Genomic DNA, 22,157 nt, shown 5'->3' with positions numbered 1-22,157 from the left:
CTCCCTTTTCTTTCCCTCCCTCCCATGAAAGAATGGCCCTGCCCTGCAGCTCCCCCTGCTCCATGCAGGACAGTGCCGCAGCACCGCCAGCCACATCCAGGCCTGACCCCTCCAGGCTTTGCCTGTTTCCAGCCAGCAAAGACTTGGTTAAAATGACTCCTGCTCCCTAAAATCCACCTAAATGCAGCCTAAAATCAGGGACAATCCATTCCTGAGCAGCTCTGTCCCAGCCCTTCCCAGGCTTGCCTGCTTCGGTGGAAATGGAAGCACTGGACTTTCTCCAAGACTTGGTTCCCAGGGGAAGTCTTGGTCTCCCCTCTCCACAATTGCCCGGGGAGCTGTGTGGAGGGGCCGCTGGGACTGGTGCACGGGGCCCTGCTTCTCCATGGGATGCTGTGGTGGGCACAGGGTGTTGGGTGTACAGGGGAGATGCTGCATCTCCTCCACCCATGGAGCTGGGAGCAGCGCCATCTCTCCATGACTTTTGTGGCTTCCTCTCAGATTGCATCCTCTCTATTGTGCCCTTAGGCAGGATGACCTGCTCGCAACATGACACATGGGGGATGGGCGTTGAAGCCTCAGAGAGGGCCGCCCTTTAGTCCTGTTCCCAAAGCCCCTCCCCGGGCACCTCCTCTGGCTGTGGAGTTCCTCAGCCCGCCCAGCCAAGGCCCCCACACAGCCCTGGCACCTCTGCCCCCCACACCGGGCACTGTCCTGTCCTTTGCCAACCTTTCCCCTCCACACGCTGAGCCCTGTCCACCTTCTTTCCCTCCCTCCCATGCAAGATCGGCCCTGCCCTGCCCTGCAGCTTCCCCTGCTCTGCACGGCATGGCACTGCCACAGCACCGCCAGCCACAGCCAGGCCTGACCCCTCCAGGCTCTGCCTGTTTCCATCTGGCAAAGACTTGGTTAAAATGACTCCTGCTCCCGTGAGGCCCCTGCAGCCTAAAATCAGGGACAAGCCATTCCTGAGCAGCTCTGTCCCAGCCCTTCCCGGGCTTGCCTGCATGACGGGTTGCACTGCCAGGTTGCGGAGGCGAATCTACTGCTCCCAGTATGTCCAAGCTCTAAGTTGCAGGCAGACAAGGGCACGATGGAAGAGCCCTCTTAGTGCAGCCGGCAGCGTGTCAGTCTCATAATCTGAAGGTCCTGAGTTCCTCAGAGAGGGCGGGTGTTTTGCCTACTCACGTGGGCATTACCTCCTGCTCCGCTGGTCCTGAGTCCTCGCCCCCAAGGTGCGCAGATGCCAGCACTGGGCAGCAAGGCCTGAGCCCTGCCTCTGCTCCCTGTGGCTCCTGAAGTGTCTGAGCCCCCATTCCTCTCAGGGGCTCTCGAAGCTGCTTTTTGAAGCACTTTTTTTTTACCCGCAGCAGCATGGTGCAGCAGGAGCAGGCTGGGGTCATAATCCTGAGGCTGATAGATTGAAACCTTCCTCTGCTAAGATCTTTTTGTATTTTCCCCCTCCTTCCTCTCCTGAGGTGCTGCTAAGATTTTGCCTCAGTCCTGAAACTTTGCTCCCAGTTTGATTGAAAGAGCAAGAAATGCTCCCTCTGCATCCCAGGTTCCCTAGCCCCCCTCACCGTGTTTGCGATGGAGGGGAGCAGAACATTGCCCCCTCGGACCTGGGACATCGCTGAACCAACTCAGTCAGGGACGTTCTTGGGACAGTTCAAGTGTTAGATGCCCAAGAGGTCGTGCAGGCTCTGGCCCAGTGCCCTGCTCTAGCTGCCTTTGCACAAGGCCTGGCTCAGGTCTTATGGCCATGCATGCCCCTGCACACCCACATGTTCAAGGAGACCAGTGCTGCAGCAGGAAACAGACCATTATCAAGGGCTTTTCCTCTTCATTCTCAGGGTGACTCAGTGACCAGAGGAGCCACTTCTGGGTGCTTTATTTTCCCCCACAGAACAGACATCAGTCAGCTGCTAGTTAGGAAACAGGCCCAGCTCTGTGTCAGTATCGCATTCAGGGGTATAACATAGATCAGGGGCCTCAAGCTCATCCGACGCTGGATGAGGATTGCCCGGGCAATGCGTGGGCCGGACCGGGGCAATTCTGCGCCATCTCCCCTGGCATGCAGCACACGCCGGCCCCAGGGCTCGCTGTGCCCATGGAACAAGGGCTGCCCCAGCACGGCCGGCAGCAGAGGGGCAGGCCAGGGCAGCTCCCAGCCCCGTGCTGCCTGCGGCGAGGCGTCTTTGCGGGCGAGGCGCAGCCCTCGCCCTGATGCCGCCTGTACCGTGACCACAGGCTGCACACGGGGCTGGCCAGGCCGTGCACGCTGCCCAAACCCCGGCCCAGCACAGGGCACAGACAGCAGCAGCACCAAGCTGGGCCGGTTCCGCACGTGGCTCCAGCACGGCCCGACCTGGCCCGGCCCCATCGCGCCAGCTGCCGGCGGGGCGGGGTGGGGCGGGCGCTGTGCGCAACGAGCCTTGCACACCAGCACAGGTAGCACAGGCAGGAACCGTCCCACTGCGCGTGCGCTGGCAGCAGAGCGGGACGGAGAAGCATCAAGAAAGGACTCACTGCGCATGCCCAGGCCGGGAGGGGCGGGGACAGCAGAGGTAGAGCAGTCACTGCGCAGGCGCCGCCGGGTCGGCGGGAATCCCTGCGGGGCTCCAGAGCGAGGTGCGCGGAGCGGGGTCAGGCGGGGGCGGTCTCGGTGTCCGTGCCCGTCCTCTGGTCCGAGCCGCGCCGCGCCGCCTCCTCCCCTGCAGCCTGCGGGACCAGGGCACGAGCTCCCCACGCCAAGGACCTGGCGCTGGGGCTGCGCTGCCGGGAGGCCGAGGGCCCGGCGAGGTCGGTGTCCGCGGGCGGGAGCTGCGCGGGCGCCGCAGGCAGGGGCAGCGGGCGGAGCGGGCGGTGCTGCAGGCCCCGGCTGTGCTGCCCACGGAGGCGCGGAGCGGGGTGCGCGGACGCGGCATGGAGACCTGCACCGAGGCGCTGACCCTGTCACACGGGCTTCGGCTGGGGCAGGTGCCGGCATCGAAGCTGCACGTGCAAGTATTTCACTCGGCGCGTCGGTGAATCAACGTGTGCCTGCGGGGTGGTCCCTGCCGCCCCGTCTCTCCTAGCCCAGCTCCCCCATGACAGGTTGGTCTTGTCCCCAGGTCGCGGTCAGTGTGGCGGCCGGGGAGGTGACCGTGGGCAGGGTGCAGCCCGCCGGGGCGCTACAGCAGCCTGGCGATTTCTGGCTGGAGCAGGCGCGAGCCCAGCCTGCAGATAGTTCTCCGGAGGAGGCAGCACCGAGGGAAATCGCAAGGCCTCGGGACCAGGCCCCTTGTTGCCCCAGAGAGGAGCCGCTGCCAGACGCGGGATCTGGTGAGGGGCCACGTGCAGGCCTGGGCCTGGGTCTGGGGGTCTCGGGGGCTGTCCTGCGTGTGGGGAAGAGGTTCAAGCGTCTCCCCTTGCCGGGGACAGCGCTCTGATGTCTGTAGGTGGGCAGCCGTGGGTGGGACACCCGGCCTGTCTCGATGTATGTGCAGCACCCAGGGGAGAGAGGCTTGATCTTGGTTGTGCCTTGTCCTGCCGCCATGGGAACAGGCAATGACCCAATTCACGGTCCACCAATCCGTGCTCCCTTCTTCGACTGTTTCTCCTCCATGCCCAGGTCGCCCCAGGACGAGGCCCTTCCTCAGCAGCCGGTGAGGCGCTGTGGCTCTGCCTTTCCCAGCAGCAGCAGCAGGCGCAGCCCCCCAGTGGGAAGGTCTCTGTGCCAGGACATGCAGCTGGGGGAAGTGGCTTTCCTTGTCCCCCCCACCCCCTGAACAGGCCACGCCTCCTGGGGAACACTAACCTCGCATTTCCCCACCACTCCCTCAAAACAAGGGGATAACATGCCCCCCTCCCCATCCCTCCAGCTTCTTTCTCTGGGAGCAAGGTACCTGCGGGCCCTGACACAGTGCTGTGATTGCTGCTCTGCAGCCCCGGGACAGAGCTACGGGGGTCCTCTCCAGCTTTTGCTAGCCAGAGCAGTGGGAAATTGAGTCCTGTCTCCCCACTCTTCCACACAGGAAAGCCTCCAGCTGCTGCAGTCGGAGACTAGTACCGGACAACAGGGCTTTCATGTGCTAGGAGCAGCAGGGCTGACCTGTGCATTTTCTTCCCTACGCACAGGTGCAGAGACCATGAGCAGAGTTCATCAGCAGCTTCCTGAAGAAGAAGGGCCTGCAAACCTGGAGCTGCTGAGGACTTCCCCGGGAAGGCTGGGGGAGAGGGCGCCACAGAGCCCTGAGCTGGGCCAGCTGCAGAAGGGGCAGGGCAGGCCGGCAAAGCAGGGGGAAAGCATGGAGGTGAGCAGGGCACGAGCTCCAACAGGCTGCACCCACATCCCATGTCAGCCAAAAATGGAGCATTTTGCAGATGTGTGTGTCATGGCACATCCTGCACACAGCTGTCACACAGGGATTGCGGGGAAGGTGGTGGGGGCTGAAGGCAGCTGGAGCAGGAGACACTGATGGGCTAACGCTTGTGGCTACAGCTCCAGGAGGTGTTTGAGGACGTGGCTGTGTATTTCACGCGGGCAGAGTGGGAGCTCCTGAAAGATGCAGACAAGGTGCTTTACCAGGACCAGATGCTGTGAAGCCAGGACCAGGACCAGGAACCAGGAACTGTGAAGCCCTCATTTCCCTGGGTAAAGCTGTTTCCTGCTTCTCCCTGTTGCCATGTCAGCTGTGTCACTTATTGTCTTCTCCCTGCTTCTGAGCACTCGTCCCTGTGAACCTTTCCCTGATGCTTGAAATCCATATCCTCCCCCATGGCTCCATGGGTGACCAGGCCTCTCTGGCATTTCGTATCAACATGTGCTCCTTTTGAGCTGGCTGCCTTCATCTGAGTCGTTCCTGTTCTTGCAGCCCCCGGTGCTTCCATATGCAGTCATTTCTTGGCAAGGGGGTCTACCGATTTCAATGTGGTTGTGTCATCTCCAGTTAATTGGGCAAAAGAATTCACTGCCAGCTCTTCCTTGGGAAATGCTTCTGATTTCCTCCTTTTTGTGCCTAGCCTGTCCTGTCCCACACGTGTAACACTCCAAGCATGCTCAGTCAGTGATGTCTAAATCCTCTTTCTCCTCATTTGGTTGCAACCCAGCAGAAGGTAATGGAAGTCTTAGTGTCTGCTACTATCACCCCTGGGATTTGAATTTCCTCCACTCAGTCTCTAGTGACATGTGGACACGTGTTGGACCTGGGGTACTTCTATCACCAGGTCCCTGGAAGCATCTGCTCACATTGCTTCCTAATGTCTTCATCTGAACAGGCTGCAGGCTCTCGCTTGGCTGTGTTTACTTGGAGACTTGCTCTGAAGCTCGCTCTGCTGTTTCCAGAAGTTGCATAGGGTCCAGGAGCAGGATAAGACCCGTCAAATGCCTGTTGTTTCTCGGCCTCTTGTGGGCTAAGATCAAGTTGCATTGATCTGATATGGGCTAGGATTGAGTGTAATCACTGCAATGGTCTTGGTACCTGAGCCAGAATAGATTTAAATGGCAGTGTGTAGTTGAGCGTGCACCCCTGTCCAAATGTGGAAAGAACTCCCTGCGAGAGACTTGTAAATAGCTTCCTGCTGGCCAGTGTCCAGTGAGAGGATCTCGGCTACACCCCTCCATTATGGAAGTGTGGAAGTCCTCCTAGCTTCATCCTGTGGCCTCATGCTGCTCCAAGGGCAGGTGAGACTTGGGGGCATCTGAACCCATGTCCTTCCGGTTTGGGCCTGCATATGGGATGCCTGCCAATCAATTTGGGAGCATCCAAAGCTGCGGGCTGAAATGTCTGGGGTGGAGGATACTTGCCAGTTCTAGTGCCATATACGGTTTTTGAAAGATTTGAATTTTGCTCAGTTCAAAAGGATTTGTAACTGATCTGGCTAATTTGACCTGGAACATGAAAACATTTCCAAAATAAAAACAAAAATGTGCAGAGCTCAAGTATTTAGCTTCACATTGCTTTTCTAGCACTTCCTTTTCCTTGTTCTTGTTCGCTGGCATGGCGTTGCATCAGATCAAGTGTTGTAAAGTCGAAACTGACATCATAACGTTGAAACAGGGTGTCAATTTATAAACATTGCAAGTGCGAAACCTTGTAACTGGATGTTGTAAGTCGAGGACTGCCTGTATTAGCGAAGCTTGTTATATAATACTTGCAGATCACCCTTCAGGAACGACAGTGGGGAGGTGGGGGCTGGAGAGAGGCTGGCAGGGACAGAGCTCTGCATCCACCCTTGCATGTACCCGCTCCCCTCCCCCACTGCCACTGCAGGTCCAAACCCTTTTCTGCCCCTTCCCTATCACTTCGGGTCCAAGCCCGCTCCCCCCTCCTTGCCACTGGTTCCGGTCCAACCCAGTTTCCCCCTCCGGACCCCCACCAGTTCGGATCTAACTCCATTCCCTCCCCCACACCCCCACCAGTTCAGGTCAGACCCCATTTCCCGCCCCTCCCCGGTGCTGCCGGTTCAGTTTTAACCCGTTTCCGCCCCGCCCCGTCCCGCCCCCCCAGCTTGGTTTACAACCCAATTCCACCCCGAACCGCTTCGAGTCCCACCCCATTCCCCCCTGCCCTCCCACCACCGCCGATTCAGATGCGACCCCCCCGCCATTGGTTCGGGCCTGACCCTGTTTGACCCCACTTGCCGCTGGTTTGGGACTGACCCCCTTCCCCGCTGCTGCCAGTTTGGGGTGACCCCATTCCCTGCCACTACCAATTCAGGTCCCACCGCGTTGTCCCCTCTTCCCCACTGGTTTGGGTCTAACCCCACTCCACCACACTCCCCTTCCCCCACTCTGAGTCTGTCTGGCCCATTTCCACCTGCCTGCCTCCCCTCCCCTCTCCTGTATCCCTGCTGGCCACCGCCCCCAAGGCACCCCGCTGTGTGGCAGGCCTGACCCCAGCCAGTCCCCCCTGCCTGCCGCCTCCCACTCCCTGCTGGCTATTGTGAGGAATGGGTTGGGTATGTTCAGCCAATCAGTGCCTGCTCTCTTGGCAACACATGCATAGTTGGCCCGGAGCATTAAGGACAGACGGACAGACTTCTGGGAGATCTGTCAACTTGACAAAACCAGGTTCAATTTTCCTTCCAACACCTCCGTCCCTGGGAAATCTGTTGGTCTTGCACCCTTTTTTATAAAACCTCAGGGTTGTTGGTGATTTGTTTCCTATTACTGTCCCCACACCACCTGGGTGACAAAGGCCATCATCTATCAAATGCTTGTCCCTGCAGTGCCTTCTCTTTCATCCCAAGGGTTCACCCTCACCTGTGCTTTAAGGCCCCAGTAGAATCCATGAGTTCACTGGATCCATTCCCCAGATCCCAGTTGGTTATTTTGCAACCAGGACTGAATCACAAACTCTCTTTAACCACTGCCCCAAACAGGATATCAAGGCCCCACACCCAACTTAATCTGCTGCATCCAGCAAAGACAGGAGGAGCTCTGGGTCTGCGGTGATGAGGACCATGGGGAAATCTCAAGCTCTGAGGACCTGTGGCTAGGTGAGTCGTGGCTGTCCCCTCCCCCAAATCCCCTTTCAGAAATGCTCCCTGTCCACAGTGACAGGGCCTGAAACTTGCAGACCTGTCCTGTGCTGCCCATCCAGGGTGCTGACCTCAACTAGTTTATGCTGTAGTGTGTGCAGGCAGGTGGCTTTCCCGTGCCCTGAAATTCCAGACTGTGGAGACGAGCAGTCGTTCACTTCTACCCCCCTCTAACTACAGAATGGCTCTATGGGGGAGTGCGATTCACGAGCTTTCGTGTTGCAGGGGGAAGTGAATCCCCCAAGGCTTGTGCCATTGTGTTTTGTCTCTGGACCGTGAGTGTCACAGAACCTGGGATTCAGCACAAAGTCCACATGAAGGTTAATGCCAAAGCCTTTGTCCCAGTGCAGATTCTGGTGATGTGCAGGCCCCCTGTGCTTCATCAGCAGAGGAAAGCCCCATGGGCTCTGTCACGGCAGGGTCCTTGAGGAGGGCTGTGATCTCCCTGAGGTCCCTCTCACCGTGTCAAGTCCGGCCCAAGGGCACCCTCTTATTCTCGCCTGCCACGTCTTTGATGTTCAGTAAGTTCGGGAGGCTGCCTTACACCTCCTTGGGCACAGCTGATTAGGACCTCTGTCCCTGTGTGTTCCCGGACCCCCTGGGGGTCTCCCGGTATGATGGGTGCTCCCCAGGAACCCTAGCCTTATGGGCTACGCGTGGCTCCTACCAACCCCTAATACCACGCCCCAAGCTTCGCTGATGGGATAGATGTTGTCCTATCACAAATCAGCTTGCCCACTCTCCCGGGCCTCCTCTGTAATCTAGCCCACTCCTGGGCCTCCCTTGTAGTCTAGCCCACTCTGGGCTCTCTAATACACAGCCCCTCACTGGGACTCTCGTTGAGCCCACTCTGGGCCTTCTCTAAAAGTGCTGTCCCGCTCAGGGACCCTCTAGCGGGTCTCCGGTCCTTTAGGCCAACCGCACGGCTACCCTCTCTGATCCCGGCTCACCGCACTGCTATCCCCCCTTTGCCGGGGACCACCGTAGCACCTTGCCTGAGGGCTGTTGCCACACTAGCCTACAGCCAAGCTCGCTACACCCATCTTGGGCTTCTCAATAGTCCCCCTTCTCTGGGACCTTACACGCCCACGCCGGGCTTCTCAATAATATCGCCCCCTCTCTGGGGCTCGCTGTGCCCCCGCTGAGCTTCCTAATAATATGGCCCCCTCTCTCTGGGGCTTGCTGTGCCCCTACTGGGCTTCCTAATAATGTGGCCCCCTCTCTGGGGTTCGTTGTGCCCACGCTGGGGCGTCTCAAAGCTGCTCCTCTCTGGGGCTGGGGTCTGCGTACCCCGCACACAACCCGGGGTCTATGTTCCCCGCCCGCAACCCACTGGTTGCACTTCTCACTGCAAGCTGCGCCTTCACTGGCACCGGGGTTCCCATACCACTGGGGTTCCCCCTGAGAAACCTGCGCCCTCACTGGCGCTAGGGTCCCACGCTCTGTAGGTCCCTATGAGAGCACTGCGCCCTCCTCAGGCGCTGGGGCCCCCACACTCCCGTGGGGCCCCTTTATGAGGCCTCCTCCAACCCCTATAGCCTCACCCAAACCACCGGTGTAATAGCAAAGCAAAACATATTGCAAGCCTCCTGGCTACAACTCAACACACGCCCTATGGCTATAACAACGTTGCTCCATGTCACAGCGGTACTTGCTGTTAGGCTTCTCTCCGCATCCTAACTGCAGCAGCTCCTGCCCCTCTGGCTGCTGGCAGGGAACTGCCAGCCTGTCCTCAGCCCTGGGCTTTATGAGGGCCAGGGCCTGCCTCCTACAGGCAGCTGACTCACATTAGTTGCCCTGGCAACCCGCAGCTGTGGTTATGTTCTGCCAGGGCTCTCTCTCCCTGGCAGTTTCTACTCCCTAGGAGCAGGCACTGAGGTGCCCTGCGACAGGCTCGTTCCCTGCCCCAGAACTTTCCCTGGAAGCAGATAGTGTTGCACTTACAAACCAGATTTTTAACCTAGTGCTTTAAAAATTGACACAACACTTCGTTAATGAATACCAGAAAGACTTGCTTTACTAGCTACTAACAGGTTACAAAACCAAATGACAAAGGTTCTTTCCCAATATCAAATAAATGAGCTGTATTACCACACAGTCTTCGTATTAGAGCCAGTGATGCTACTCATGCAGGCCTAAAGCTAGTTCAAGTCTTCAGCCTTCTCAAAGCGTGGATCCATTGCCTTAGTCCAGCTGGGAGCAGGTTACAGTTTCCCTTTTCCCCCTGGAGAAGATGCCCACCATCTGCTGGCACTTTGCCCTTGTTATACTTGTTCAGTTGTATAGCTTCAAAGCATTTTTTCTAGATAGTTGGTTAATCAAAGTTTGAACAAAGCAGGCAAGGACAGAATTAACATATTACAATTATATCCTCTGTGTGTGTGTGTGAAGTTTGCAAGATTTGATCAGTTTTGGAATGGGATGGGTATTGATTGAATGAGATGCCTTCAGGGAGTTGATTACAGAATACTGTCTTTCGATAGTTATTTTAAAAGTGGAGCTGCATCAAATGATTTATGAGAGATGCTTGACAGCCATTAAATGCCTGTTTTGAGAGAGGTGTTTTGATTTACAAGCTTCCTTGGCTGTATGGGATACCTCTTACTGGACCAAAGCAGGTTTATTAAAATGTAAATGGAGATAAGAAGAAGAATAAATAGGTTTGAATTTCAGGAAAGTGCCCTGGTTTAGCATAATAAACATTTAGAAACTGACTGCCTGTTTAGAGAAATATACCCTAATTAATAAATGCATATGCAAGACAGTGAGGATCAAAGGCCCCTAGGGACAATAAGCATGAGTTAATTTGGGGTTAGATACAGTCAGTGAGTAGCCTGACTTAGCATAATAAACATTGGGTACATTAGGAATGTAACACAGGAGATGTGATCAATTTGGGATTGTTTTGTTTTTTTTTCACATGGTCCCAGCCATGATATTGCATTTTTATACAAAAGGTATTGTTTTAGCAGTTTAATAATTTAAATGGCCAAGCTTTTACAGTTATCAGGTAGGACACACAACCCTGCGCCTTCCAAAAGGGAGAGCCACAGCTCTTAAATCCTCCCCTCCCAAAGCAGGCTTTGAAAGTAGGAGGGATGAACCATATGGGCTTCTTCTACCAAGTAGTAGCAGCTCGCGTAATGTAAGGCTATATTCCCCACACATCTTTGACTGCTGTTGAGCCCCCAAAATCCATTGTGAGACTGTTCATCCTGCTACCAGATGAGAAGGTGGCTCTGACCTCCACTGAGCAGGGAACATTAGCCTGCCACAGGGGAAAGCAGGTGCCCAGGTCCAGTCATGCTTGGAAGCCTGTTGCAGCAGAGGGAATAGCAGTGGCAGGAACTAACTTGGCGTTCCTCTTCCCCACGCAGGAGGTGCCTGGCTGCTGAGCAGAGCAGAGGAAGGGCCTGCAACTCTGGAGTCACCCGGGATTACCCCAGGGAGTTTGGGCAAGACGGAGTCCGTGAGACTTGAGGACAAACGATGGCTCCAGAGCCAGGGGAACCCCCAAAAGCAGAAGGAGAATGTAGCAATGACCCAGATGCGATCTCTCCTTGGGGGTGAGAGTGAAGAAGGAACAGAAGCCAGACAGAGCCCTGGGCGCAGGGAAGGATTTGTGGAGCTGAAGAGCCATGAAGCCAAGTTCTTCTGGAGAGAGACCCCGAATCTAAGGCGAGCCAGCAGGAAGGGCCTCAGAGGGCAGCAGGAGCTCCCCACCACGCCCAGGGGCAGAGGCCGCCCCTGCCCTGAGTTCTGGAAAAGCTTTAGCTTCCTCTCACTCCTGGCTCTGCACAAGATAAGCTACATTGGGGCAAAGCGCCACCTATGTGTCAGGTGTGGGAAGGGCTTCACCTGTGGCTTTGCCCAAGCTGCTCATTGCAAGATCAATTCTGGAGAGCTCCCACACCACTTAACCAGATTTGGGAGAAGCTTTGTGTGCCTCTCAGAAGTAAGAAAGCACCAAGATGTGCATAGGGGAAACTGTCAGTACCGTTGTGTCACGTGTGGCAAGACCTTCACTCATTTCTTCTCCCTAGCTCAGCACTGGCACATTCACGCGAGGGATAAACAGCATCGGTATCCTGAGTGTGGGAGGCGTTTCAGACGTTCCACCAACCGAGCCAAACACCAGTGCATCCACACAGGGCAGAAGACACATCACTGCTGTGTGTGTGGGAAGAGCTTCACCCAGTCTTTCCACTTGTCCAAACACCAGTGCCTCCTTGCAGGGAAGAAACCACACCAGTGCTGTGTGTGTGGGAAGAGTGTCTGTGAATTCTCCCACCTGACCAAACACCAGCACATCCACACAGGGGAGAAGCCACATCAATGCTCTCAGTCTGGGAAGAGCTTTACCCGCTCCTCCAGCCTAGCCTACCATCAGCGCATCCACACAGGGGAGAAGCCACATCAATGCTGTCAGTGTGGGAAGAGCTTTACCCACTCCTCCAGCCTAGCCTACCATCGGCGCATCCACAGAGGGGAGAAGCCACATCAATGCTGTCAGTGTGGGAAGAGCTTTACCCGCTCCTCCAACCTAGCCTCCCATCAGCGCATCCACACAGGGGAGAAGCCATATCAGTGCTCTGTGTGTGAGAAGAGCTTTACCCGCTCCTCCGGCTTGGCCGTGCACCGGCGCATACACACAGGGGGGAAGCCACATCAGTGCCTTGACTGTGGGAAGAGATTCAGTGAATCCTCCAGGCTGACCAAACACCAGCGCATCCACACAGGGGAAAAGCCACATCAGTGTTCTGAGTGTGGGAAGAGATTCCGTGAATTATTCAATCTGACTATACACCAGCGTATCCACACAGGGGAGAAGCCACATCTATGCTCTGTGTGTGGGAAGAGCTTTACCCACTCCTCCAGCCTGGTCATGCACCAGCGCATCCACACAGGGGAGAAGCCACATCAGTGCTCTCAGTGTGGGAAGAGTTTCCGTGAATTCTCCAAACTGACCAAACATCAGCGCATCCACACAGGGGAGAAGCCACATCAGTGCTCTGAATGTGGGAAGAGCTTCACCCAGTCCTCACACCTGGCTGTACACCAGTGCATCCACAAATGAGAGAAGCCACGTTAATGTTCTGAAGGTGGAAAAAGATTCAGCAATTCCTTTAGCCTGACCAAACAGGACTGCATCCACACAGGGGAGAAGCCACATAAGTGCGCTGAATGTGGGAAGAGCTTCACCCAGTCCTCCCACCTGGCCCTACACCAGCGCATCCACACAGGGGCGAAGCCACATCATTGCTCTGAGCGTGAGAAAAAATTCAGTGATTTCTCCAGACTGAGCAAACAAGTGCATCTACATACGGGAGAAGCCAAATCAGTGGTCTGAATGTGGGAAGAGGTTTACCTGTTCCTCCAACCTGGCCATACTCTGGCGCATCCACAGAGAGAAGCCACATCAGTGATCTGTGTGGGGGAAGAGCTTCATCCACACCTTCAGCCTGGCATTCCACCAGCACATCCTCACAGGCTAAAAGCTACATTATTGCTTTGTGTGTGGGAAGAGCTTTGCCATATTCTCCCACCAATCTGTCAGGTTTTGCTTCTCAGCCTCCCTCCAGAGTTATGCATGCCTTGGTACATGTCACTCCCCTGCCCTCCTGCCCTTAGCTGCACTCTCTCTAATCCAGTCTCTGATCAGAAAGCTGTTGTACTGAACATGGTATCCCTGTGGCTGGGCTCTGTGCCCTCTCCTCAACTGAGATGTGAATTGAGAAGAGCCCAGAAGCCTTTCCAGGGCAGATCTCTCTGAGTTCCCAGCCTCTTCCCTTTGCCAAGGGTTCACCACTGTCCAGGGCTTGTTGCAACACCTCAATAAAAAGAGTTGGTTACACTGAAGGCCTCACTCCTACGTACTGCTGTGCAGCAAGGGCACTGCCCTTTTGAAGGAGCCTGTGGCCAGGGGGCAATAGAGTGCCTTTTCTTGGGGAAATGGGGGCAGGGGGAAGGAGGTGCAGGCTGTGGCAGTTCCTGTGTCCTGTGCAAGGTCACAGTAAGTGTTAGACCCTGACCCCATGTGGCACCCAACGACTAGGGAGACGACGGTCCAGTTACGTGTGGATCCTGTTACTCGTTAGCCAGAGCAGGCAGGGAGCAAACACCAGCACACATTACTTGCAGCTGCTTTATTCAGAATGGAGACAGCTTCGGACAGGGGCCTCATGCCATTAGAGACGGGGTCCTGCTCCAAACAATAGGTTTTTCTTACAGTTATAGACTGGTTTATACTCATTAACATTCACTCCTCCTTTGTCCCGCCTCCTGTTCCTCAGAAAATGGTTGACACAGTAAAAATGGTTACTTAGCATAAGTAAATGGCTGGTCTAGCTTGCATCCTGCCTTGTAGTCAGGAGCTCTGCTAGGCCACAGGTCATGCCTTGTATTCAGCTGCAAATCCAGTGCTCTCTAATAATCCAAATTATTGTCACCCTAACAGTAAGTATGAGGACATTGTCTTGGTGAAATGCAGCATGTTATCATGTCTGGGGAATATTCCCTGGTTGGTAGAATCACAATAGACCATGTCTCATGCATAGGAACTTGCTTTGGCTTCACTTGTTCTTCTCCAGACAAAATCCAAGGACCCAGAGACACCCTTGGTGTAACACCCTGGGATGCTAGTCCAGCTGTGGCACCACTGCCTTCCTGCTGTCCCTGCCAAATAGCCTTATGTTAGAGCAGAGAGATGGGTCCTGCTGGCATGCTGGGTCAGCTGGAAAAGCTAACTGGGATATCTGCTTGGTTTGAAGGCACACCCCTCAGCTCCTGCTCATCTGATGAGCCACCCAGAGCTCAAACTGCCTCTGTCTCCTCCCTAGAGAGAGAGACAGGGTAGGGTAGACACAATGTAGGTGAGAGAGTGGAGGAGCAGGGCCGGACCCATAACCAGGGGAGTGGGTCCGGACCTGGAGTGGTGAGGGTGGGGGGAAATGTTGTATGGAGGACAGAGATGAACTATTTTCCGAGGCCGCAGGGGACAGGCTAAGGTGTGCTGATTGGAATCAGGGCATCACTTGTCTGTGTGGGAAACCTTGAGGGCTTGAACAAATGGGTTCCTTGAATACACAGGTGGTCACACCATCCCACCACCACTGTCCTGCATGGCCTGATGATGTATGAGTGAAGTTGCAACTGTTTTTGACCAGGATCTGAGTGTTCTCAAAGTCCCGAGCTGAAGAAAAGGGTGGGGATTCTCACCTGCTCGCAGGAGTACCATATTATCTTGCATGCAACATACCCCGCCCCTTTTTTATTTTTGGCAAGCAAGAATATAAAAGAAAAAGATTTCTCCAGGGTCACAGCCAACTGTGGTAGAGAATAAGTCCTCCTGGGAATGTAGAATTGGGGTCCACACTTGCCACATGCTCTATCTGCCTCACTCTGTCTGCTAGGATGTCACACTCTGGACTTTCCAGGACGACTCATCACACCAGGCTAGTCACACCACCTGGCAAGAGCTGTAGCAAGACTATTAGCTCTTGGCTGAAGCAGTCCTCTCCAGGAGCAGTGCTTTCCCCAGTCTTGGTGTCTCTAAGGGAGGCTTAAAGCTCCTTGACATGGCACAGAAAGCAGGGGGCTGGTGGGGTAGAATATCCTTTCCTTCAGATTTCAGGACAATTCCCATATTCCCAGGCAGGGGTGGACCTGCAGACTGACTGTTACGTTATGGAGGGGATAAATGGAACAACCAAATGATCCTGCCTTGCTTCACCTCCTCTGCGCTGGCAGGGGGGTCAGGATCCTGGGACGGGGAGTGAGTGGCTGGCAGACTGGTGCGAATAGGCAGCTATTCAATTCGGCTTTAGATCTGGCCACTTCAGATGCCAGGGATCCGATCCGGAGCTCTGGATTGGTTTCCGGCTTTGATTCAGCCGAGAGGCTCTGAAGCTTTGGAGCTGATTTGGAGATCCGGCCATAGGGTATAACGGGAAGTCAATGAAATATCTATAACTTTGTTGGGTTTTGTCTGATTTGGATGAAACTTGCAGGGATGTTAGTCTTTGCTGAGAGCATGAAGCCTGCCAAGTTTCAAGAAGATGGGTACCTGGGTTTGGTGGGAACTGCATCCCAAATCAGCTCCAAAGCTTTCCACCTCCGTGCCACCCAGCAGGTCATTCCCTAGGCTGTAGGTGTGCTGGACATTTTTCCTCCCTAGGTGCAGCACTTTGCATTTCTCCTTGTTGAACTGCATCCTGTTGTTTTCTGCCCACTTGTCCAGCCTATCCAGGTCTGCCTGCAGCTGTTCCCTGCCCTCCGGCGTGTCCACTTCTCCCCATAGCTTTGTGTCATCTGCAAACTTGGACAGAGTACATTTCACTCCCACGTCCAAGTCACTGATGAAGACATTTCTGCCCATTTGTCCAACCTGTCCAGGTCTGCCTGTAGCTGTTCCCTGCCCTCCGGTGTGTGCACTTCTCCCCACAGTTTTGTATCATCTGCAGAGTTGGACAGAGTACGCTTCGCTCCCTCGTCCAAGTCACTGATGAAAACATTGAAGAGTATCGGTCCTAGGACCGAGCCCTGCGGGACCACACTGCTGTTACCAGATTTGCCCATTACTTTAGGGTGTGCTCATTTATTAGTGATATGTTTCTAGGGTCTTGGTAATTCTGTCAATGTGCTGCTTGTGTTACTATATGGAGCTGTATCTCTCCCTTCTGCAAGCCCTCACTCCCAATGGAGCTATCTTGCAGGACGCAGTCTCAATGGGGCTGGGTTCCTCCAGTCACCAAATCAGTCATACACACAAACACACACAAATTAACGTGACATGTCTGACCTGGCCGGGTTGATCAGCATGGACAGGCTGACACTCTCATATGCCAAGAATCAGTTCATCACAGCAGCAATAAACTGCAGTCAGACACAAGCACACAGGTAAACAGAACCCCTCTGAATCCGGCTGGGTGTCCAGCTGACACCCTCATGGGCCAGCATTCAGTTCATAAGGGCACGTCTGAGTCAAGCTGGGTCAATCAGCCTGTACAAGCAGATCCCCTTATGTGTTTCAAACTCAGCACGTCCCAATCTTTGGCCTCTTGATGAGCAGACCCCACAGTACTTTTGGGCTTCACAGGGATCTTTAGCTTAGGTAAGAGAAGCTTTGCTGCAGAGCACGTGAGGAAGGAGAAGTAGAGAAGGAAAAATGTACCCAGTTACTACCAGTTTGACTATAAAAGTTATTTATTGCTAAGCATATGAAATATATAATAGTACTAATAGTAATAGACATGCAAAAGAAAAACAAACACAAACAATTACAGTCCTACCCTGGTTTCACTAAGTATTTGGGGAAACTTAGCTCAAGCTTAACTAATACCGTTCAGGTTCAGAAGTTTATGCCTAGAGAGAAAAGAGAGAGAGAGAGAGCACTGGGATCTCACCAGTCCAAGGTACTTGGGCTGCAAAGCTGACAGGCACAGTCCTTGAAGGGAGATGATCTGTTCTTCCAGCGTCCTGAGAACAACAGGGGATGATGTCAGCACAGGAGTTTTTTTCTTCTTTTCCTTTTCCTTTTCTTCTGAAGCACCCACACTTTTTACAGATTTTTATACCCTCAGTTCATCTGCTTCAAAGCATCCTCAATTGTGTAAATCATTGTCTTTTCTATTGACAAGGGGTTATCTGGTTTGGAACATCTCAAGAAACTGATTGATAATCAGGAAACATTTAAGATTGGGAAGTAACCAAATACTTGGGAGCCAGCTTGAAATTCCTATGGATAGCAGATATACTGATGGGATCTCTCATGGTTTTTTCAGAAACAATAGACAGCATGCGGCATCAGGATTTTGGATTTTTACTGTTGTGAACAAGCCTCAGCTTAGCATGACTTTTCCAGATCTTACTATAGTCTTTTAACAGACTTAAAGCAATTATTGGGGTGTTCATAACCTTTTGTGGAGAGGAATCCCACCAGTCATCTCAGGAAAAGTATGACAACACCTATGATTAGGGCTCCAACGGCCTGGACGCTGTGATGAACCCTTTACCATTGTTGAACTGTTGCCCATACCCCCTCTGACTCGGTCTCTTGCCTCAGCATTCCCTAACCCGGCAATCCAAAAATCCAGTTGGTGTAATGTAAGGTATCATTTTGGAACCAAGAGTTCTAGTTTTTTGTATGTCTTTTTGTCTCAGACCAACACGGCTACCAAGTACACCCTTGACTCTCTAAACACATATATGTAGGGGTTTTTGTAAAGATAAAACCAAAGAGATTTAATGGTCACTAGAAATATTAAAAAAAACAAACCCTTTCAGGAGAAGGGGTAACAAAATAAGCTTGTAAATATTGTAAAAGTGTTTGATGGAAATAAAGACTGAATTTAAAAATATATATTCTCACAGCTTTTGTATGGGGTGGGGGTGGTGGAGATGTTATAAAGATAAACCAGACCACAAAAAAAAGATGACCAAAAGATGACCAGTATGTTGAGAGCTCTGCATATTTTAAGACTAAAGGAGTTCTCTTTTACCAAAAGGCCTGTTGTGAAGATAAAGCCAATAAGGGTTAATGGTCCCTAGAAATGATTAAAATCCCTTTTTAGGAGAAGGTTTAACATAATAAACCAGTAAATATTGTAAAGGTTTTTGCTGGAAATAAAAGCAGATTAAAATATATATTCTTACAGGGGCTTTTATGCTATAGGAGGGGCTATGCATTTTCCAAGAACCGGGGGTGCGTTGTAAAGATAAACCAGACCACAAAAAAGCTAACCTGTGTGTCCAGATCTCTACATATTTTAAGACTAAAAGGGTGGAGTTATCTTTTAATTGTGACTGTTTTAGCACAGTTATAATGTACAGCACTTTGAAACATCATGATTACTACCGGAGCAAAAGGGTAAATTTTACTCAGAGAGGAGGTAGTCTGTGTAACTCGGACAGCAGTCATGGCCTGTATCGTAAGGGGCAGTCCTGGTAAACGCAGAGGTAAGGATGGGTGGCGAACCAGCAAGTGGATCACAGGGCAAAAAGTAGGGCCTGGTTAAAGAGGAGCGTGGGGAAAACTAAACACTGGTTGAGAAAAAATAAGAGATCCCCTAGTAATGGCACTTTAGAAGGCCCCTCAAGCGCTTCCCCTCTTCCCAGGCCTGACCCTTCACCAGGACCCGTGGAGCCAGAGAGAGGAGATGGTGACTATGATTTAGGAAGCCCTTTAGAGGGCCCCTCAAATGTTCCCAGGCCTCCTAGGCCTGCCTCACAACCAAGATCTGAACGGTCAGAGAGTTGGGATAATGAATCTGGTGTAGAAGACCATTTAGGGGACACCTCAAGCGCCCCCTTGTCTCCTGAGTCAGCAGAGGATGTTTTATCAGACGTACATATGGTGCGGGTGAGAAGGCAAGAGTGGTCTGTAACCAGGTTTGGGGGGACGAGGTACACCGAGGAGTTCCGTTTTGTGACTCTGGAGCGTGTGCCATTACACGTGCCACATGGAGCGATAAGCTGAGGGGTGGAAGAAATTGTAGCAGAACTCCGCCAGAGATTCACAGGCAATGACTATGCCCAGTTATGTATTCCGGCAGATAACATGGCAAACTGTTTATACTCTTGATCTATTAATTTAAACCAGATGACCCCAGAGCTGTTTTTAGAGTGGTTCAGTAACCTGTTTGTCCCAGGGATGCAGGATTGGGCAAGGGGGAAGCCTCGTCCAGAGGCAGACCTCAGATGAAAGTGAAAGAAGAAAAAAACCTACCTATTGCAGGGGTCCAGAGAAGCGAGGAGGCATGCCAGGGAAAACCGCCTGAGTGGCTTATCAGCCGTGCCCACCTCCAGCTGGAGCCGGGTGACATCACAGAGAGATGTCACCTGGTGAAGATAAAAATTGGCCCCGAGAGCACGGGAAGGAGGATGCCGAGTGCTGGTGGAGCAGCAGGGAATTGCCGGGTGGAGCACATCCAGCCACTGTGGCCAGCAGCAGCGATAGTAGGAGCTGTGGGAGATCCCTGCACTGGGGAAGGCCAGCAGGGATCAAGGGCCTATTGTGAGGCTGGCAGCAGCGGTGGCAGCAGGAACTGCAGGAGATCCCCGCGCTGGGGAAGACTGGCAGGAATCAGGGGGAGCCAGCAGGGAGGCCGGCAGTGGTGATGGCAAGAGCCGGCGAGGGAGCTCCTGCCGGAGGCGGCAGGTGCAGTGACCCCAGGGAAGAGGCGGATCCCAGAGGGGATTTGAGAAGCCCCAGCTGGGGTGAAGGCACAAGTCCTGACCCAGGAGACACATTAGTTTAGGGACATTAGGGGTGAAGGGAGCACGGGACTCTCCCTGCAGTCACTCCTCTTCTCTTTTTTTCTCCTTTTTGTCTCATTCCTCTTGTAGTCTTGTCTTTAATTCCTTTTTCTTTCACGCTGGGTTGTTCCAGAAAACCACACAGCATGTGGTTTTCTGGTGGCGAGTGTTCTGTTCATGTTTTTCTTTCTTAGTCGGATCTATTTTAGTTCCCTGCCTAGAGCAGTTTAGCCTAGCACACCACACCAGGCTCGAGGAATTAGAGACCCCATTTGGAGACGAAAGACCACGTGAGAATGCGGTGACAACCGACAGCATCCGTCGTAGATCACGCAGGGCATTGAGAGGGACAACCCTGGAGACAGCATCACCAGACCCTCTGGGTCTGGTCAGAGCCCAAGGCGTCCATCCGTGAGAAAGGACACATGGGAACTGAGGAAGACCTCAACAGGGGCTAGCCACAAAAGATCCTGAAGCTTGTCTCATAGGTTGGCATATGGCCAGAGTGTAGAGGAGGTTGGAGCCCTGTGAACATCTGCCAGGACACGTTACAACTCTAGAGGCATCGTTAGAGGGGACCCCCTTCACTGAAGGACCATCCAAAGACGTGGCAGGAGAGTTTGGGAGATACCCAGAAGGTAATCGAAGAACCCTCCTGGGTTTTCATGAGGTTCCTTGGAGAGTAAGACCAGCTGCCCGGGCAAAGGCAGAGCAGGATCGAATCATCAAGCAGAGATGGGCACACTGTTACAAAGCCAAAGAGAAATATTGCTCGATACGACATTTTGTCTCGTTGTAATCATTGTGAGAGGCCGGGAAGGTGGGAGCTGTAGAGTTATAAGCGATATCTCCTATTCCCAGATCATTGCTAAAAAGAGGAAGTATTTAATCGACTTGAATACCTATGATACTAACCTGTGCTTTGCAGGCAGTCTATTGGCTGTTACAAAACGTAGAAGGGCCAGAGATGCTGAACTGCTAGATGGTGCCAAAGAACTGCATAGGAAATTAGGCATGTCTATGTATCAAAAGGTATTTTGGATGTGAAAAAGGTGTTTGGCATGAGAAATTATTGCGATCTTTGTCAGACATTGTACACACGTGCACGTTCCAATGTCGTCTTTGCCTGAGCCCAAACTGTGCTGAAAACATGGGCAGGACACAGAGGTGCCCTAATTGTAAGCTGTACTGTTGTTCCAAAGAGTGCTTAGAAAGACACATGGCCCTGGCCTCTGAAAAGCAGAGCAAATGTCTGACTAAAACTCTGTGCAATGAGTGTAAATCTTACATGGGCAAAAAGCATGAGTGCAAGGGTTGGCAGTGCAAACAGTGTTATGGGAAAGTCACGGATGTGAACAAGCACTGGTGCTTTATGCGCCAGATTAAAGAGCCTGAAGAAGGCAAGGGGTACATTTTTTATGATTTTGAATGTGTGCAAGAGATGGGGATGCATGAGCCCAACTATATTTCTGCAATGGAGCTAAAGACAGGGGAAAAAAAAACTCAGAAAGCCGCAGGCAAAACCCTCAAAACGGCTTGTAAACCTGAGCCCCAAAAGCCAGAAAGCACTTGGGAGTTTAAGGGTATAGCGTGTCTGTCTGATTTTATTAAAGTTTTTATGGATACAAAGTTCCAGGACTACACCTTCATAGCTCACAACGCCAAAGGCTACGATGGTTACTTCATTGTTAGCCAGTTACTGAAGGAAAAAATGGAGGTGAAACTAATCACCCAGGGTAGTAAACTTGTGTGCATTGAAGTGACCAGGTGAGGCATCCGTTTCATAGATTCCTTAAACTTTTTGCCAATGAAACTTAGCAGGCTTCCACAGGCGATGGGTTTTGAAGGTTGCAAAGGTTATTTCCCACATTTTTTTAGCACGGCAGAAAACCAAAATGATGTGGGGCCTCTCCCAAAGATGGAGTAGTACGGCATTGAAAATATGATGTCCGGTGAGAAAGGACCGTTTTTAGAATGGTATCTGAACACCCGTGATAAGCCCTTTGACATGCAAAAAAGCAGCTGGCCTATTATTGCCAGCAGGATGTGAACAGTTTGAAAGACGCATGCTGCCTCTACAGGGTGAGATTATGAAAATGACACGGCAGGTAGACCAAGTGAAAGTAGATGGTGAACTCCAAAATGTAGTACACTGCATAGATCCTTTCCAATATATCACGCTGGCCTCTGTCTGCATGGCCATGTACAGGCTTATATTTTTGTAACAGCAGAAAATAGCACTTCTACCCCCGGACAACTATCACAGACAGAAAAAAAGTTTTCCAACCCCATCTATTCAGTGGCTAGTGTACATTTCGGAGAAAGAAAATATTCAAATTCAATATGCCTTACGGGGTGGGGAATTTCAGGTAGGCCCC

General features: G+C 52.7%; 1 protein-coding gene across 2 annotated transcripts; it reads left to right on the top strand.

Moving 5' to 3' along the window:
- The first annotated feature begins 3,082 nt into the window (after positions 1-3,082).
- On the top strand, positions 3,083-13,383 carry LOC132248746 (zinc finger protein OZF-like). 2 transcript variants are annotated; one of them, XM_059722766.1, is made up of 5 exons: positions 3,111-3,324; positions 4,120-4,295; positions 4,484-4,636; positions 7,366-7,482; positions 10,902-13,383. In XM_059722766.1, the coding sequence occupies exon 5, from the start codon at positions 11,063-11,065 to the stop codon at positions 12,599-12,601; it is 1,539 nt and encodes a 512-aa protein (XP_059578749.1). In that variant the 5' UTR covers positions 3,111-3,324; positions 4,120-4,295; positions 4,484-4,636; positions 7,366-7,482; positions 10,902-11,062; the 3' UTR covers positions 12,602-13,383. The 2 variants fall into 2 exon arrangements, 1 of the variants encoding a protein (XP_059578749.1); XR_009460102.1 differs by lacking the exons at positions 7,366-7,482; positions 10,902-13,383 and adding an exon at positions 5,260-5,346 and having other exon boundaries at positions 3,083-3,324.
- The last annotated feature ends 8,774 nt before the right edge of the window (positions 13,384-22,157 follow it).

The sequence above is a fragment of the Alligator mississippiensis genome, chromosome 1 (assembly GCF_030867095.1).
Source record: "Alligator mississippiensis isolate rAllMis1 chromosome 1, rAllMis1, whole genome shotgun sequence".
NCBI classification, from domain to species: Eukaryota; Metazoa; Chordata; order Crocodylia; family Alligatoridae; genus Alligator; species Alligator mississippiensis.
The sequence above is the reverse complement of the archived record's forward strand: the minus strand, read 5'-3'. Positions and strand labels throughout refer to the sequence as shown.